General features: G+C 40.7%; 1 protein-coding gene across 2 annotated transcripts in view; it reads right to left on the reverse strand.

The window, feature by feature from the left end:
* Positions 1 to 742: 742 nt before the first annotated feature.
* adamts18 (ADAM metallopeptidase with thrombospondin type 1 motif 18) overlaps positions 743 to 18,829 on the reverse strand; it is a 60,151-nt gene continuing 42,064 nt past the window's right edge. For both annotated transcript variants that reach the window (XM_023331695.1, XM_023331696.1), the window contains 8 exons: positions 16,225 to 16,345; positions 15,413 to 15,539; positions 10,093 to 10,297; positions 7,019 to 7,213; positions 4,245 to 4,315; positions 3,951 to 4,116; positions 2,372 to 2,570; positions 743 to 1,496 (listed from right to left, as the gene is read on the reverse strand). In XM_023331695.1, coding sequence (XP_023187463.1) covers positions 1,381 to 1,496; positions 2,372 to 2,570; positions 3,951 to 4,116; positions 4,245 to 4,315; positions 7,019 to 7,213; positions 10,093 to 10,297; positions 15,413 to 15,539; positions 16,225 to 16,345 — 1,200 coding nt within the window. In that variant the 3' untranslated portion in view covers positions 743 to 1,380. The remainder of the gene's footprint in view (positions 1,497 to 2,371; positions 2,571 to 3,950; positions 4,117 to 4,244; positions 4,316 to 7,018; positions 7,214 to 10,092; positions 10,298 to 15,412; positions 15,540 to 16,224; positions 16,346 to 18,829) is intronic.

Raw genomic sequence — 18,829 nt, forward strand, 5'->3', positions numbered from 1 at the left:
GTTTTAGCATAGCTATGTTTTAGCATAAATTTCATATTAGCATAACTCCTGTTTTAACTTTCACTGTGGCTTCTGTTGTTCCATTGCAGCTTTCACATTTTGCTGACCCCTCTGGGCCACCGTACACAATTCACTCTTGGATTCTGGCTTTTCGACTGTACAAATGAATGAGAAACGTACTAAAAAAACCTAATTGGTTTCTCTGTTTTTAAAACAAAAAGGTTAACTTCCTCCAGTGGCGTCTCAACAGTAAGACTCAGTTTTTGTCAGTGTCATGCTGAAATCCATTCAGGCAAACGGCTGGCAGGCGCCGTTATTGGCGGAAGAGACGCTCATTATTCACCATGAGGCGTATACTCTGTTCTAAACCTCGTGTCCGTTTGTTTTTGCGAGCGGTTAACGGGAGGCATGCCTCCGTCCAGGAGTAAAGAGAAGCATTCAGATTGTCGCCTTTCATGTTTTCCGGCCATCGAACTGAACGTGCGTCATCCCAACATTTTGACCAGACTCCTGTTGGAGAACACACCTACATTGTTTTTTTTCCCCCACTCTTAACAAGCACTTGCTATCTAGACTGCACCCACGCTCGTCAGGCAATCATCCTCTTCTCTCGCTCTTCACCCTCCTCCTCCTCTCTCCCCTCCCTGAGGCCTGCAGATCGCCTCGCTCATTATGCACCTCATTCTGCCGGCAATCGATAGAACGCCGGGAAGGAAAAAGAAACGACGCGTAGATGTCCAAGTTGCTTGGTGTTTTTTTTTTAAACCACAGATATATGCGGGGAAGGAAAAAGGTGACCGTTGCAGCACAGCTGAAGGAAATGTTTAGGTGAGCAGAAGACTCAGGTTTTCATTGCATTGACACAAAGGTGGAAAAAAAAATAAAAGTCCTATTGTGATCCAGATGTAGATGATGTGTGAAGGAGAACGGATCATCTCCGATTAGTAAAACCTGATGACTAGCACAGGCCTGCCGTACAGCTGGACACGCTGCATGGATGGACAAAATAGAAAATGATATAACATAATAACTTAAAAAAAAAAGACACATGTCACCATTTGCCTTTAAATATACAACATGTGAGAAAGCTCTGCTCCTTCGATGGCTCTCTATTTTCAGAGATCTCAAAAGCTAGAAGATTTGTGACCAGGTACATATATGTACATACATATGAAGTCATTGCTTTGGCAGAGGAGCGCCAGCAGCTGCTTTCCCCTCTGTAACGGAGACCGTGACTTGAGTCGGTGCAACGTCTCTTGTGCTTCTCCACCGCTTTGCGTCAGTCAAGAACTCCAGGAGGAAAACACACGACTTTGGGGCAGAGTTTCTGTGTGTGTAGCGAGCGAAGGCAACGGCACAAAACCGAGAGCGCAGACGGATCTACGGCTTCTTGCTGGAGCAGGACTTGCAGCACTGCTGTCCGTAGAACCTGTGGCTACAGACGCCGTGCTGCGGGACCAAGTGGCACCAGCTGAAGTGATCGACGCAGCGCTCATCTGTCGACAGAAGAGAAGAGGTTGAGGAGAGCGAAGGGTTTCTACACGGGATTGCTGCATTGACCCGCTTTTTTCATTTACGACACCGATATCGGAAGTGAAAATACCAATATTTGAGGTTTAATATTACCCGATACCGATCCAAAACCAAAAGACAATGCCAAATTGACTAAAAACGTTTCTTTTTTTTAATACACAGACAAAAATGTACTAAATTACAAATTTATTTTGTAACTGCACCAGAACAGAACACTTAAATACACTAATAGCTTCACAAGTTTGGTCAAACATGTAAAACCAACTTTAATTTATTGAGTCAGTGCAGTTATTAGTTGAACAGCCAATGTAAAATAAATAATAAAGAAATTAAAACTGACAAAAACAATAAGTTGACTTCATGACATATAAACAAAATGAAGCAGTGTCAGATTCTAGCAGTTGTAGGATTTGTCTTTTGTCTTTGGCAAAAGACAACGAGCCGTTACTCCCGCTGGCATCAGACTCACACGTTTGTCTTGGTTGTATTTACCCAGAATGCCTTGCGCTACAGCACACTTTTCATTCTTAGAGCAGTCTCTGTTCCACTTGGTATTCACGTATATTCAATCAAACCACACCAGAATACACTTCAACCAAACTGAAACTCAAGTGTTTAGGCTTTCCAGGGTTCGCTTTTTTGGTCCACATCAATTATGCGTTCACACGTCCCCAAATGAACCGGACTTTCTAGATCAACGTCAATTAAAGTGGATTGAGCAGGGCTGGTGTGAATGCACCCTAAGTCCACTTACATTTTGCTTTCTGCTCTGAGATGTAGCCATACTTTAAAAACAAAACCTCTTCCAGGCGGTGTTAGTCCCCTTCAAGGGCCTTACCTTTCAGACCGGGTCCAGCGGCCGGGACCCGGTTACCGAGGCGAGGTGCCGGTCCTGGGGGAGCCGCGGGGCAAAAGTTTGTGTTGCACGCCCTGGAAGTGACAGGCCTCTGGTGGGCCGGGCAGCCGGCCTGGGGGCGACCTTGCTGGAGACACTGGACGGTTCGAGTCTGAACCCCTCCTCCGCAGGACACAGAGCACTACGGCAAAAACAAACCAACATGCATCTCCAAGAGGAAATCGCCAGGAGACGGCTACAGAGGTGCAAACACGAGACATTCTGCAGCGCTGCGGTGAAAGCATTTGCGATGAAAGCAGACGCAGGAGGGAGGCAGAGGGGTTGGACGGTGGAAAGGTCTTTGCAGAGACAAAGAACAGAGAGATACCAACATCCTGGGCAGCATGTTCTCACCCTCTAGTAAAGCTGTCAGGAGACAAACGTACAAGCATCCCCAGGCCTGAGATCAAGCAGGATGAGACTCTGCGCCCAGAAGACGTTTTGCATAATAGATGACATGACGCAACAGTTAGGCCACACACACCCTCTGCTCCAAAACGCTCGGTAAGAGAGCGCAGCTTCAGGATTTTATCCGAGGCCCGTTCCCCGTGGCCGTTATTATCCTGCTGGCTACATGTGCAGAGCAACACACCGCCTACATTGCGCAGTCCGTCTCTGAGGTGAGAAGACGGAGGACACGGTTCACAGGGTCCAACGTGTTGAACCGCAGCGCCGCTTTAAAATGAACCTATTTATGCCACAGCTTTCCAGAGAAGAGCAGCCTGATCAGCTGAAATCAATCACAGAGGAGAAGTCGGGTGGAAAATACGTTTCATCAATTTCACTTTCAGGAGTTCTACTTATTTTTTTTTTATTAATACATTATTGCTTTTACTGAGGGGGAGGACAGATTCTGTTCATTCTCACACATTTGTGTTGAGATCAAACTATTCATACGAGGGCTGCAACTGGAGATTATTTTGGTCATTGATTATTCTAGAGATCATTCTGACGATTAATCGATTAATCGGGTGACAAAACTGGCAGATTTTTCATTTAGCCTTTTAAATCTGTTTTTATACAATATTGGAAATACATTAAGAGGTGAAAATGAGCAAATGAATTTCTTTTTTAGATAAATTATTACCTAAAATGCAATAACAGCATTTCTGATTATAGTAAATTATGTATCTAGAGCTAAAGCAATAATTGTAATAATCTGCTTGATTTAACATCAGTATGGTGTAGGGATAAACTGTTGACTGGATTAACCGATTAATAACTGGATAGCAAAAGGTGCTTAACAGCAGAACTGGAACCAGGAGTTCTACGCAGAACATATTTACAGAAAAAGTTTTTTTTGATATCTTCATTTTAAAAATGTTTGGTTTTATTTGAGCAGTTTTGTGTTATTTTTTCAGCAAACAGCCTTTTCTTGAGTCCATGTACTGTAGATAAGGATTAATCACGATTAATCCGATTAGTTGTTTCTGCCCTAATTCGAATGTTTTACTGGGATTCCCTCATAATCCTGAAAGTCTTTACTGTACACAGTTTGCAGTTGAAGTGTGAGCTGCTGCACCTGCTGCCAGGGAGACGGGAACCAGCCTGACACGGAGGCACCGGACACTGTTCTGCCAGGGACCACCCGGGGGCGCTCTGGGCACGGCGCTGCACTGCAGACCTGCTGGAGATCCAGTGAAGGTTTGGCCGTATTTCTGCACCGCCGCACGGGATACTCCACATACCTGGGCAGAAAGAGCCACACCGTCCACTCAGAACGTCTGAACCCAGACGACGCGGCGGGGCCTCCGGTGTCTGCAGCGCTCCGCTAAAGTGTGATGAAAGTGGCAGTGTGTAGCTGGAGCCAACATACCCTCCCTGTGAGTCTCTCTCCCCACAGCGAAGCTCTCTTCTCTGGACGCCTGAGCCACAGGACCTGGAGCACTGAGACAGAGGGAGAACCTTAGAACCAGCAGGGTTCCTGGACACCACAAGCTACTTCATTCTGACACTTTGTAGTCGTTCTATGTGATGAGCTGAACATTTGCACTTTTTAAATCTTTTTGGTAAATTGGAATTCTACCCAAGAACATGATCTCAGAATGACAATATTATCGTTTATCGCAATAATACGTGGGACAATTTATAGTCCAGTAAAATGTGTCACCCTGACAGGCCAGGCTGTCTTTCAACATTAGCCTCTTTCTTGCATGTTTTCCACATAGAGCAAATTTGTGGGACATAAAACTATTATATATGATATATATGTATAATATATACTAATTAGATGACTTCTAAAAGAAACTGGTAGAACTTCTTTTTTTAGCATTATCACACTAAAAGGGTGAACATGAAACAGTCTTAGTCTGGAAAACTATTATATTCTCCAGACTATAAGTCGCCCCACAGTGTTCACTGCAAAACCACAAAATCTTGCCAAGTATTTCTGATCTAGTTTCCAGTGCAAATGTCGTAGTGCACCAGAATTAAGACAAAGGTTTCACTCAGAAGTAGCTTTTCAGCTTAATATTGATGAAAAAGTACTAATCCTACTGGCAGATTATTTATCCAAAAAAATATTGTCACGAGTGAAATAATCTGCCAGTGGAACGTTTTTCAATATGAAAGAATTATTGACTTGAAACGAGCTCCTTTATCTTGCTGGAAAGTTACTTGTATGTTAGTTTTGTCGTCTTTCAAGTGTACCAAGATATTTCCACTAAAAGGTAGAGTGAAAATAATTGGTAAGATGTTTTGAATTTACAGTCCATCCGTCCAAAAAATGAGCCATATACAGGTCGCTCCTGGCTTAGCAAAACAAAGAAAAAAAGTTTCAAAATTCATTCCACTACACAAAATTCAAGCAGTGCAACTTTTTGACATAATTTATAATATAATATTATTATATAATGCTTTACGATATTAATAATTGCTATATTTGATGCACAGACTTGCTACTATTTTATCATTAATGCCTTAGTGCTGTGCTGTGATGGCTGCTTTTAATCTGAAATCAACAACTGGCACCATCACTGATTGCTCATTATCATCATGCTCATTATTTTTTCACAATCAGACAATTACTCATCTAGTCAGTGAAATGATTACAGCTGTGTAAGTGCTGCTGGAAGGACAGAAAAGGCAACCAACTGGAAACCAATTAACAACTGTATACGAAAAAGTAGAAAGAGGAAAATCCTGTTTGCCTGATAAAATTGAATAAATTAATGGGGAGTGATCAGACTGCAGTCAGCTAAAACACTAATTGCGAGTTGCTTTCATCTGAGCAACATGCTTTTTTTCTCTCTGCTCAGGTTGTTGTTGTTTTTTTTCTTTTTGCCTGTATTATTTTCAACAAGCTTCTAACTGGGAGGTAAAGCTGAGCAGTAATGATAGTTCCAAATGGAGTGAGCCGCCTCGCATGCTAATCTGTTGGAGCCGCGCGACACATTTCTCTGAAAGAAATCTCTCTTTAAATGACTGATAAGTTTGAAAAACGAGAAAACAAGAAACATCTAAGATGTCTGCTATATTTGAAGGGTAGCATGCAAACTGCTGCTCCAGGGGAAAAACTGTTCTGTTGGTTCACTTATAAAGAGAAACAAGTGAAGGCTGGATAACTAATATTTCCCCCTGTGCTGGAGACCACAAGATAAAATGTTGCGCTAACTCCAAAGCTCTAATGATAAAGAGCTTTGGCGTGTTCTGCTAGCACGCTACACCAAAGTAGAAACTAGCAATAGCTAAAGCTAAAGCGCTCATGGTTTCAGTTTTATAGTTCTTAAGTAGCCTATTGCTAATTCTGTCCATGATTTTGTCTAATTTGGAGCTTTTATCAGAAAGAATGCAGGAAACCAGTAGATTTTACAGCTAATTTATTTGCTTAATTAACACTTAATTGTTGTACACCTGCCACTGGGTCAATAAAGTTTTCAAAAAATAAGTAACACAAGAAGAGGAAACGAAACTGCTCCGTAAACAGACTTCAAAATAAGAGCGCTAATATGGATGTCAAACTACTTGAACAATCCTTAACAGTTCATAACCAAAATGTCACAGATGTTAAACTTTATTCAACTGAAGCAAGAAACTGTAAAGTCAATTAGCACTTTATAACTTATTCGGAAAACTTAGTTTTGGGGAAGCTAAGTATGCTACACATTTTCAAAGTTAGCAAAAACTAAAAATTAGCTCAGCTGGTAGCAGGTTAGCATTAGCGTGCCCACCACTGAGTTTCAGTGCTAATCATTTGAACTGTGTTTGTGGCTCTTTTCATCTTTCTGAATATGAAATGAACAGTTTTCATAGCTTGATAGACAGCGTTGTAAGCTAGCTCCACAGTTCGAAATTTATCACTCCCCTACTGAAAATGTGTATAAAACAGGTAAAGATATTCTACTGAGGCTAAACTGAACATAGAGTGGACTGACAGGTTTACTACTGATGTAACTTGTGAAGAAAATGTTCTCCACTGGAGAGGAAATGCACCTGAAATCTGTATTGTTTTCTTCCGTGCTACTTTCTGTTGCTCTGTCACATAAAATCCCAACAGACCCCATCAGTTTTTTGTGTCATGATAAATGTGAAAAAAAACCCAAAAACATCCAAAGGGATTCGTTTTGCCGGGCGTTGAGCTTTATGTCTCACCTCTCCCCAGGGCATCGGGATCCACTGCAGCCTGTCGTTCCTGGGGCAACGCCTCAGGACGCACGTCTCCTGGGCTTTTGGCCTGTGGTGCTGCCTGCACATGCTGTCGGGCACCACCACCGCGTGGACGCCGGGATCCGTGCTGCGGCAGAACACGGTCCGCTTTCTCAGGCCGCGGCCGCACGATTTGGAGCACTGAGGGACGAGAAGGAGGAAGTAAATCAGGCAAGCTAGAGATCCTGACGCTGTTGGTGAGCCATTAGGCAACGATCTGATGACCAAGTCATTTTTCTGTCAGAGACTCATGCTCAGGCTTTGTAACTTCAACCATTTTGTCTTTGTTTTATCCTTCAGTTTCCTTCACATTAAGAGGTGAAATCCTTGGCACAGACATTACGGGTGAGTTTGTTATTCCCAGTGTGGGTAGACAAGCAAACAGAAGGTCACCGCTTTGATGGCGTCACATTATGAAATACGATAAGCCGATGGCTGTGAGACGAATGTGACCCCCATCAGCGTGTCCACCAACAGGAGACTGAGCCGAGGTAAACTCCACATGAACCGCAAGGAGACGGACGACAGAGTCAAACTGCTCCGCGGGGACCGAGGGACGCGGCTAGAGAGGCTTTTATCCAACAGCGACTTATTCATTTATCATATAACACACACACACTTGTAGATCAACGTGCGTATTGCAGTTTTTCAGCAAAGGTTGCTTTCACCTCTGGAAGACCGCCAACTGAACTAGTGTTGCAAACCTAAGGAAGCACCAATCCACTTTTTTCACTTCTGATACCGATACGGATACCAATACGGATACTGGTATCGATACCGGTCCGATACAAAATAACAGTACTGATTTTTCTTAAAGCACTTTAAAAAAAAACACAGACATTTATGGACCGAATTTAAAATTTATTTCATAACTTTGCACCATCATGCAAGTAGGACAATAAAAGCCAGTGTAAAATAAGTAAGAAGGAAAATGAAACTGATAAAAACAATAGGCTGACTACGTTCGTCAAACATAAGAATGAACTGAAACAAACCTTATTTCAAATGGTTCGGAACGTGTCATTATGAATGTAAAGTAAACAATAAAACATGATGACGCTCAGGACACAAAGCACAGAATTATACTGAATAGATCTGCTCTTATGAATCGGGCATATTGTCACCAATAATCAATCTGGAATTTCTTTCAATATCGTGACCAATACAGACATTAATATTAAATTGGTGCATCTCTTATTGGACCAGTAACGGCAGCTAATCATGATGAACCTCCTGTCTGTAAACACTGCATACAGTGGATGTAGGTAGAGACTGGCAGTTTCTGCTGAGTTTAAATATAAAGGAGACAAAGTGTTTTCAACTAAAACATGCTGAATTCATTTTAAACCAACAGCACAAGGAACACAATTTTAAAAGAGTGCAGAGAATAATTAACAATGGAAAAGTTTAAGTTTTATTTTTAGTTAAAAAGAAAAAAGCTTTTTTTGCAGTATGGCAAATCATTAAAGTCTCAGATTATCGGTGTCTTCCCGACGTCCAGCAGGGGGCAGCAAAGGATTACATTAGCTTTACAGTATGGGTTGGCAGCTTAAACCGAGGTGATTCATTTAATCTCATCTTGATAAATAAATATACAACAAAGAACTTAGACAAAAAGAAAAACACATTTTTCTCATTAAAAACTTATTTTTCCATAAGTCATGGTTAACCATTGGGAATCAAATCTTCTCATTTCCTTTTGAGATGAATTTAAAGTTGATGTTATCATATTTAGTCACACTGGCAGTTTAGAATCACAACCCATTTCAAGCATCATGACTTATGGCAACTTTATATAATATAATTTAATACCTTAATTTCACATTGGTGTAGTTTAATGTGGTTTTAAACAAGTTTTTTCTCATGTCTGATCTGATTGTTGTGTGTGTAGAATCAGATTTTTTTAATTAAGTTTTTTACCAAACGAATGAACATCATTTAATTGCCAAAAACATTTGCTACAGGAACATTTACTGTTCTCGAGCTGGTATGTTTATGTTTAAATAAAAATAAGGCATAAATCTGGTGAAAAACCAAATGAACCAATCGGACATTCGGACATAAACCGGCTGACCAACCAGTATTCAAGGGGATGATGATTGGTGGACAGAAATGAACAAACAAAATTTTAAAGGGAAAGTCACCTTACATGCTTAAGAGTAGTTAATTACTAAATGTAATGTTAAAATTACACATTGCTATAAAAACTATGAAAACCTTAATTACATGGTTATGAAAAACTCAAACCAAATTGAAAACATAAAGATAAAATAGGGTCAGTTACAGAATAGATCCTCGTTCATGTCTGGAGGAAATAAACTCTTTAAATAGAATATCCAGACAGCGTTTCTCTACTTCCTGGTTAAATTAATATTACCACCTCCAGCTAAATGGCTGCAGCGACAATAAAACATAAAGGTGAGCCACAATGTTTTTCATTAAAATGTCTCGCAACAGGACAGGTCAAGTCATTCCTCTTAATGGATCTGCTGTGTTCAGTCAGAGGATGGGATGCTTCTCCCTTGTAAATATTGCATTATGTGGGCGCTGTATCATTTTTCCATGTGCAGGTGATGAAGCCTTTTACAGTGATGATTAAACCACTAATAAGGTAATTAAAATACTTGACATTTTTTTGTATTGACAGTTCATGATAGACTCTCAGGCACGTCATTTTGTCTCCGAAGTGAATTTGTGCTGGTTTTCGCTGCTAAAACTTTCATTTGTGCTGCTTTTGTTTTGAAGACATTACTGAAAGTCTAAAGGTCAAAAGGTTCAATCGGACGTTCCACATCACTCAAATCCAACTGCATTAGTGTTAAATGTTTGTTCTGTGCTTGTGGAGGAAATATTTAGCAACGATTAATTCACATCAAATCTGTTTGACTTCATTAAAAGTGGGAGGGGCCGGTTGACCTTCTATGACCTTTGGGAACTTTTAATGTCTTAAAAATGATAGCAGCACAAACAAAACATTTTGCTACACAAACATGTAGCAAAAGATGCTGGTTTGGACCCACCTGGGACCAGGACCCTGAGCTCCACTCCGGCGGGCAGGCCTGGATGTGGCACGGCTGGATTTGGGCCGGAGAGATGACGGGACAGAGGGAGTGCGCCGCCGCCTCGTCCCGCTGGTAGGTCACCTTCCTCATGCAGCGCAGCGCCCTGGTCTGCTGGCCCCCCCCACAGGAGCGGCTGCAGGGCCCCCAGTCCCCTGGGGCCCAGCTGCAGAGGGACAGGAAGAGCAGGGGCGTGAAGCGACAGCGACCGGAGGAGTTGGGTCTAAACGCTGAACTCGGGCTCTGTTATCAGGAAGTCGACCACATCACTGAGCTCCCAATCAGAGAGTCCAACCACAGGTTTAGACCTCGGTCTGCTTTGCTTATTTTCGTCCATAAAGAACACCGTTACAACGTAAACCATCAGTGATTGCCATAAAAAAAAAAAAAAAAAAACTCCAAATCGCATTAAAACGTCCAATTATCCATCTGTTAAACACTTCAAACAGGTTGGCATCCAAACTTATGATTCATTATGGAGCAGAAATGCTGACCTTAATTCATATATCCATGACCCAGCCGTTCTATGCATCATTATACTTTCATTTCCTATGAAACTAAACATAAACAAACCATACTGTACACAACTCTGCAGGAAAGTTTTCCCAGATTTCCTCAGCAGACTGCAGTGCTCAGCCTGTGAAAAATGGGATTTGCACCCAACAGGTTTTGCTTTTTTGTTGCACTTAAATGTTTCATAATTAAATATCAGACTATGCTATCTTTGATAACTGAACAGCATTTTTATTTTCTAATTTTGCCATTACTGGACAGTATATTGTTCATAATTTTCTTCTTTTAGTATATTTTTATATTTCTATTTCATATTAACCAACATGCCGGAACAGAATGTCACTGTGCTGCTGTTTCCCCACAGTGTGACAATAAAGGATATTTCTGTTCTATTCCAGGCCTCAACAGGTTTCACCAATTCACACTTAAGAGTTTTGGAGACCATTTGAAGACAATTATGAATGAAATATAAGTTTAACAATTTAATTTAAGTTTAACAGCTGTTTTGCAACAAATGTACAAAGGAAAATCACATATTTTATAGAGTTTGCTATACTATATATATATGCATATACATAGATAATATGACTTGCCAAATTTACTACAGATGTTGTCAAATTAATAATTTTAGTTGAAGACATTGGTACTGTTCCTTTTGATGCCCATTATAGATGCGAAGAAGCTAGCTAGCTAGTACAGATAAATCAGTAGCTAATTAGCGATAGCCGTAACAGAACGCATTGAAGATGTCTGCATGTGACTCAAAATTTTGCCTGACAGAAAAGAACTGTGATTATTGTATTCTAGGTCAAATTACATTTGTAAAAAAAAAAATATTTTTTAGACATTTAAGGCATCAAGTTTAAATACATGAATTTGAGACTTTTTAAGGATATAAAGGGCAACATGTGTTCTATTCATACAGGTACTATGTAAATGATGAGAAAAGGGTTTGTGACACTGGACTAATAAATGACTTGGTTTGGATAGCTATAATTCCTGCTTTGCCATTAAAACAAGAAAAACCAACTGCATTGTTTTTGCCTGTGTGTCTCATTGACACACGGGCAAATTTCCACAAATGAGAACCTTAACAATAAGATGCTAAAGAGAGGCAGAGGGAGGAGATGAGCCGACGGATCTGTCCACTTCGGAGACGACAAGCTACCAAAGAGACCGTTGCTACGCACTGGTGATCTGCTCCGAGGGGAAGAAGAAGAAGAGGAAAGAAAAAAACGCTTTCATTCCTCTTCAGATGGCAGAGAAAAATGAAGCAGCAGGACTGAACCGCACTTTGGACGCTAGGAGGCTGTGGACCACTGAGACTTTTGGCCTGAGGGCTGTTTGTTTCTCTTTCCCCCATCTGTTTCCCTGACTTATAAATAACAGTATATCATTGGAGAAAAGTGGCGGATGTGCCACTCCGCTTTGCTGCAAAACCAATACAGATGTAGCCATAATTTGTATATCTCAAATATCTCACGTAGCTGATGTATATTTTAAGGTAGGACCAGAAAGTGCGGTTCTGTGGAGCCAAATTCCTACTTTTGTTAGCAGCTGATTGCACATCTGAAGAACTGGTAGCACAAACAGTTTGGATTGGTCTGAAACATTTAATAGATTATTCAACATTTGTGGGAAATGTTTATTGTTTCTTTTGTGTTGTTTTTTTAAAAACTGAATTAATTTAAAGGGCTGTAATTAATTAATCACATTTTAATCAAATTATGATTGAAATGTTCCACCTTTGTTTGCACAAATAGAATAAAAATACACATTTAATTGTGTTAAAATATTTAACAAACTATAATCTATGTGAATAATTGATCAAAATTAACACATTAAAGTCCCGGCTCTGACTAAAACAAATGACTCCCCTGAAAATTTTAATATTTGAAAATCTAAAGTAAGAATTCTAACTTTTCTAAAATAGTTAGACAAGTCACGTGATTATTGCCAAGCATTAATCCATTTAGGAAAAATAAAATGCAGTAAATGTAGGCTTGGTTTATTTGGTCTCTATTTTGGCCAAATAAACCAAAGAAAGAAAATCACTAACAACATCTATCTAAGTGCAGTTAGCCAGAATGATGGAGATCTGTTCCTAAAGAAACAAATTCTCCCTGCATCCCTGCTTTACGTTAGAAATGCTGCTACACCACAGGTCAGCACTGTGTTGGTGCAAGAAGAAGCTAAACGTGTGCCTGAGGCTACAGAGCTAATGGAGTGAAGGGAATCGGGGGCTTGTGTTTGGGGGGGTTAACTTCTCCATGACCAGACCGACTGGGCCCCGCAGGAATCCCTCCGTCTCTGCACAATGAAACATGGAGAGGGCTGTCAGCACTCGTGATACACTCCTTAGATATAAACAGGCATTCTTACAGTCTCCCCCTGTCAGACACACACACGCCCACAGTTTGAGTGCATCCCATCTCATTGTCAGCTTCTCTTTTCTGCTGGGGCTGTTGAATGCGAGACCATACATCCTGGAGATCTTAATGCAGTCTTTAGAGCTTTCATGCTGTTCACTCAACTCAACTTTCTTCTGGTGAAGCACGCATAAAACAATTCAGAAACGGTGTCTATTCCCAAATATAAGATAATTCATGGGTGTCAAGCTGCTGCTTTTAGCTGAATGGATCATTCTTCTGACACCGAGGCTATTTTCTTCACCAAAAAATGTCGGGAAGCTCAGGACCAACAACCAGGCCGTCTGATAGCTTCCACTGAGAGAAACTGTATGCTAAAGATTAGGAGCAGTTTGTTCTCAGGTGGTAATAAACCGGTGGAGGTGTAACTGATAGCTTGACTTGTTTAGCCCATAAACAAGTTAAGCACAGACCTGTTAGCATGGCTCCATGTTAGCATGGGTTCCTGTTATCATGGCTCCCACCTGGCATGGCTACCTGTTAGCATTACTCCTTTTAAGCATGACTCCCTGCTCGCATGGCTCTCTGTTAGCATTACTCCTTGCTAGCATGGCTAACAGGGAACAGAGTTCCACCTAGGATGCCAGGCTACATACTTACCTTGTGGTTGAACTCAAAATCTATTATTTAAGCCTCAAACATTTAGAGAAAGTGTGCATATGAAGTTTCATTTTGCGCAGTGCAGTTGTGTCTATGTGTGTACTCTCTCTGACCCCTGCCTGTTCTTTTGGGGCAGTGCTATAAATCAAGCTAGCTCCAGTTCCCCAGCCAAAAGCCCTACAAGCTATAGCAGATAGAGAGAGAGAGAGAGAGAGAGAGAGAGAGAGAGAGAGAGAGAGAGAGAGAGAGAGAGAGAGAGGCCTTTTATTCAACTCTTTACTCTAATGCACTTTCACCCGTTTTGCTTCTATGAATTCTGTGTTTGGTCCTAATGCAGACTTTTAAAAATGCATACCTTGAAATGCTCTGTCTAGACTACCTAGATGCAACTTGGATTTTATGCATGATTTCATGCTCAGAGAGCAACAATCAGTCTGACAAGGTTTAGATGATTTCTTCAAAACTGGTTCCAGTTATATTTTCTGTTCTCTTCATTCTATTTTTAAGTTATTTGCTAAAGCTTTTTTTTTTTTTTTTTTTTTAAATACCACTGTTTAAATTTAAGCTCAAGATTATGTATTTGTTTTTTGACAGAGAATCTGTGGAGAAATAAAAAAAATTAGGGTGATGGAAAGAAGGCCTTCCAACCTCAAAGACTTGGAGCAAATGACCAGAAATATATGCAAAACGGTGCACAGAAAGGACAAGATTTAGCTCCTTTTATTGTTTCAAAACCAAATTTTAAAAATTTGGTTTTGATCTACGTTACGTAACATTTCGTAATGTTACGTAACTCCTCTTATAAACACAAGAGGAGTTTTTTACTGAAATGTAAATGTTCTCATTTACGTAGTTCTTATCTTCTCATGAATCAAATGTGTTGTCTTTTGTTTACTCAGGCTGAAATTTAAGCTGAAACCAGAAGTCTGCAAAGACCGCGTAAAAAAATGTTAGCTTCGCTTCCTTTGATTATATAATTGCACAACTTGACATTTCAAAAAAATAATTGTTTAATGGAAATACACCGACCTTGGGGGAAAAAAACCTTGCTTTTCAATAAAACGTTTTGGATTATTTTGCAAAACTGCGACAGAAACTCTTCTTTCACATCACATGAGTCACGTGATCAACAACCAAATGTTGCTGCTGGCGCAAACCACAAAGACGGGAAGTAGTTGGAGAATCATTATGACCTGCTGCGTCAACAAACTTATTCATATATGATTTTTAACTGAGTTTCTTGTTTCTTATTATTAAAAAACGCAACAGAAAATAGTGTTTTTTCAACATTAGCAAAAATAATGACAAATTTATGCGCAGGTGTGTGTGTCTTTATTTCCTGTACATAAACTTATGGTTTGAACTGTAAATCCCAGTCATCAAGCAGCAACAACTGTCTTCCACATTAACACAGAGAAAAGCAGGCATAGCAAATGCAGACAGCTCATGCATGTGTCTTTGCGTGGGAAGAATGTTTCCTTTTCTTTTTAATGGGGGGAAAAAAACAGGAGAAAAAGGAAAAATTACAGAGTGGGCCGAGGAATGAGACGAACACAGAGAGTGCAGAGTGGCGGCACACCGCAGAGAGCAGCGCGACCGCAGTGCATACGTGCGTCTGTGTGCGCACCTATAATAAAACGGTTCCACGGCTTCCTGAAAATTTGGCGACATTAGAGCCGCCGCCACAAGCAAGGAGACGCAACGAGTGCCTCTGACCCACACGCAGTCTGAACACTTACTAGGCTGGACAGGGCTGCGTGTTGCAGAGATGGGAACCTAGAGCGGGCCTGGTGTGGGGGTTACACATGCTGGAGTTGGCCTGGGTGCGGTGGTCCTGCAGGCAGATGGCCTTGCTGGAGATGCGACCTGAAAAACATGAGGAGGAAGGTTTGATACAGAAGACCTCTGGTGAGGAAGGTCGAGTAGCTTAGTGGAAGCATTTAGCAAAATTGTAGAGAAAGTGTGACTCACTGATGGGATATTTCTAAAAAGATGTACATAAGAAAGTTATTGATCTTCTATTTAATTTGTTTATCTGGAAAATGATTACATTTTCTATCGTTATGCAGTGAATAGTGATAGATATGCATGATGAAATTTGTTTTACATTTTGTGACAATCACAAACTTTAATGTATTTCATTGAGATTCTCTGTGAAAGACCAAAATGTTGGGAAAAACTGAAGTATTTTTCAGTCGGATTAAATGAAAAACTTTTCTAAGTCTTGCCGCTAATTCTCAATCGGGTTCAAATCTCCACTTTGACTGACATGTTTTCCTACCTTAAAAACTGTAAGCTAGCCTAATACTGGTCATGAAAGTTGGAGGATTTCATGCACAAATCTATTTAGATGGAATTTGATACAGTATGGAACCTTACAGAACAGTTTTCAATAAATGTTCAATCCAGACTGTTTGAATAGAAAAATTGGTTTCTGAATCGAGAATCGTTTCTGAATTAAATCGTGACACTAAAAATCGGAATTCAATCAAATTGCTTGACATTGAAAGATTCGCATCTCTGTTATGGGGTAACATAGAACCGGCCTTACCTCCAGCACACGGAGCAGAGCAGTCTGAGCGAACCACACCCCAGCTGTACTCAGGTTTCCTCTCAGTGCGGGGCAGAGTGTACTCCCAAACCACCCCTGGGTTCTTTCCCTGAAGAAGGATCTGTCAGGCAGGAAAACACTCAGAAAGGGTTCAGGAGAAATAAAACACAGTTCTCCCATAAACTAAAACCCACATCTTTGTACAACTTTACCAGGTCCTTGAACCTCAAAATCCACCAATCTAGCAGATAGCAGATAGCAGATAGCCCATTAGAAGAGACTAACGACCAATGGAAATGTGGTATCCTGCTTCGGCTGCTAAGGGTCGCGAGTCTCGAAAACATGACTCAGGAAACATTGCAGAACTTTCCTCCACCTCCAACTCCAGCACAGATTAACAGACGAAGGAAAGCAGATATACCCACCATTAAACCAAGGACAAGGAGATATTTATCTGTGATACTTTTTACTGTCAAGGTCAACTTCCTCTTACGTTCAAGTGATAAATAAAAGACTACCAGTATGTACCAGACCTTTAATATCGGGACAGCTTTCAGCTATATCTGCAGAACCAATTAACTTACAATCACTGGAGAAGTACACTGAAACTAGTCCTGAGGCGCTTCCACCCACTCCGGTCAACCATCTTGACCCTCTGCCTGGCTAGCTGCCAGGCAGAGGGTCAAATGAGAATTGTTTATCTTCTGTGAAACAAGAAGTTTTCTAATATCAGCTCCATGTTTCTGCAAGGAAAACACACACTTGCTAGCTTACGGTATTCTTCACCAGCGTTTCTATTTCCACATTACCTGCTGCACTGGTATCACACATTTAGTCAGCGAACCAAGTTCATATCTAAAACACGTTTGAGTATTTAAGTTTTTAAATGTGAGGCAAATAAGAGAGAAAAGGCCAAGGTGAACAAACACAAAGAACAAAATGAGTGAAAATATTAAAGATGCTCACATGGTGTCCACATGAGCACTCAAAGAGCTACGTCCAGATTAGTTAGTTCAAACTGTACCCACCATTGCTTGGTGTATTAAATGTAAATGGTCATATCACAACAATTCAGAAAGATTGAACAGATAAAGTTGTCTGGAATGGCCACTAGAGAAAGTTTCCGCTCTAATCCAAAATTGGGTTGGCAGGTAAGGTTTACGCGTCGCATAAAACAACACCACAAAACGTCTTGGAACACAGTACATAGATCATTGGGGGCAATTCCTACAAAATGACTATATGGCTAAGATGTCAGCACAATACATGTAAAACAATCAAGAAACTAAAAAAAATAAATAAATAAAATTGTCTTTAATGTGTTAAAAATTGCACTGCCTGTGCAAAATCAGAGAGGATGTAAGGCTGGTGTTAATCCGACTGCATAGCAACAGCAGATCACAGTGGCGTGACTTTCACAGCTCCGACAACCTCACACATCACCGAGACACCGAGATGAAGACGAATTACAATCTGCCGGGTGCAGACATCAGGCTGACTAAGTTGTGTTCTGGACTGGCATGACCTTGCCCTGTCAGACCACAAGAATTTCAATTTCACGAGGGAATAATCCCGCTTAGCGTCCACCGAAACATCCAGAAGCAGCCATATGTTACGCGGCGGTGGCGGCGGCCAACTCCCCCTTTTCTCGTGAATCACCCTAATAACCCCAACAACCACCTCACCCCCCACTCCTCCGCCAGCTGAGCAGCACCTTGTCACAGTTTACGCTTACACTCCACAACATGTGCTTTTCCCTTCAGTGTTTCCACTGAGGAACTGCGAGTGATCCACACTTACATCCTCCCTCACCGTCCTCTTTTTGTTTTTTTTTCTAAGTCACAGCATCACTATGGAAGAATGTGTGAAGCAGATGAAGATTTGTATTAGGGGGAACTCAAACATCCCAGCTAAAGACCTTGTTCTCTGACCTTCACTCATCACATCCAAAAAGTTCAATTGCAGAGTTCTTAATCTTTTAATCTTGCTCTCTGTCCCTCTGTCCATCCCGTCTGTCCGTTCTTATCTCTGTTTCAACCTCTGTCTCCTTTTTGTAATTACTGGATGTACTAATGCAGATTATGCTTACATCATCTACATGATCTCCGGGATAAATACTCGATTGAGACTCACAAATAAAAAATAATGTAACGAAAGGCAGATAAATTTATAACAATTTCCTTTTTTTAATTTTTGCTTTACTTCAAATGTATATGAATAGTTTCTACATATACACATTGTAACACATAAATAGGTTTTGATCTAAAACCATGTGTCAAATCGGGCTCACTACCGCTTGTTGTGTGGACCTCAAGTCACCAGAGGGACATGTAATATAACAGTTGTGAGCTTAGATAATATTTCATCAATAAAACCTAAGTATTTTTTTAACGTATGCTGCCAAATTACATTTTTCTTTACATCCAGGGTCATGGAAATTGACACTAAATCAAGAGATCCTCATGTTTTTTTCGCACCAATTTTGAGTTTATTTTTTTTGCAAAATGGTCGAACACATCAAGTTTAAGTGGTGCTGACTCCCACCTGCAGGTGGCAATGTTTCATACTTCTACTGCACTGCTACCTAAGCCTCACTTGATGTTAC

Source organism: Xiphophorus maculatus, chromosome 4, assembly GCF_002775205.1.
Source record: "Xiphophorus maculatus strain JP 163 A chromosome 4, X_maculatus-5.0-male, whole genome shotgun sequence".
Classification (NCBI taxonomy): domain Eukaryota; kingdom Metazoa; phylum Chordata; class Actinopteri; order Cyprinodontiformes; family Poeciliidae; genus Xiphophorus; species Xiphophorus maculatus.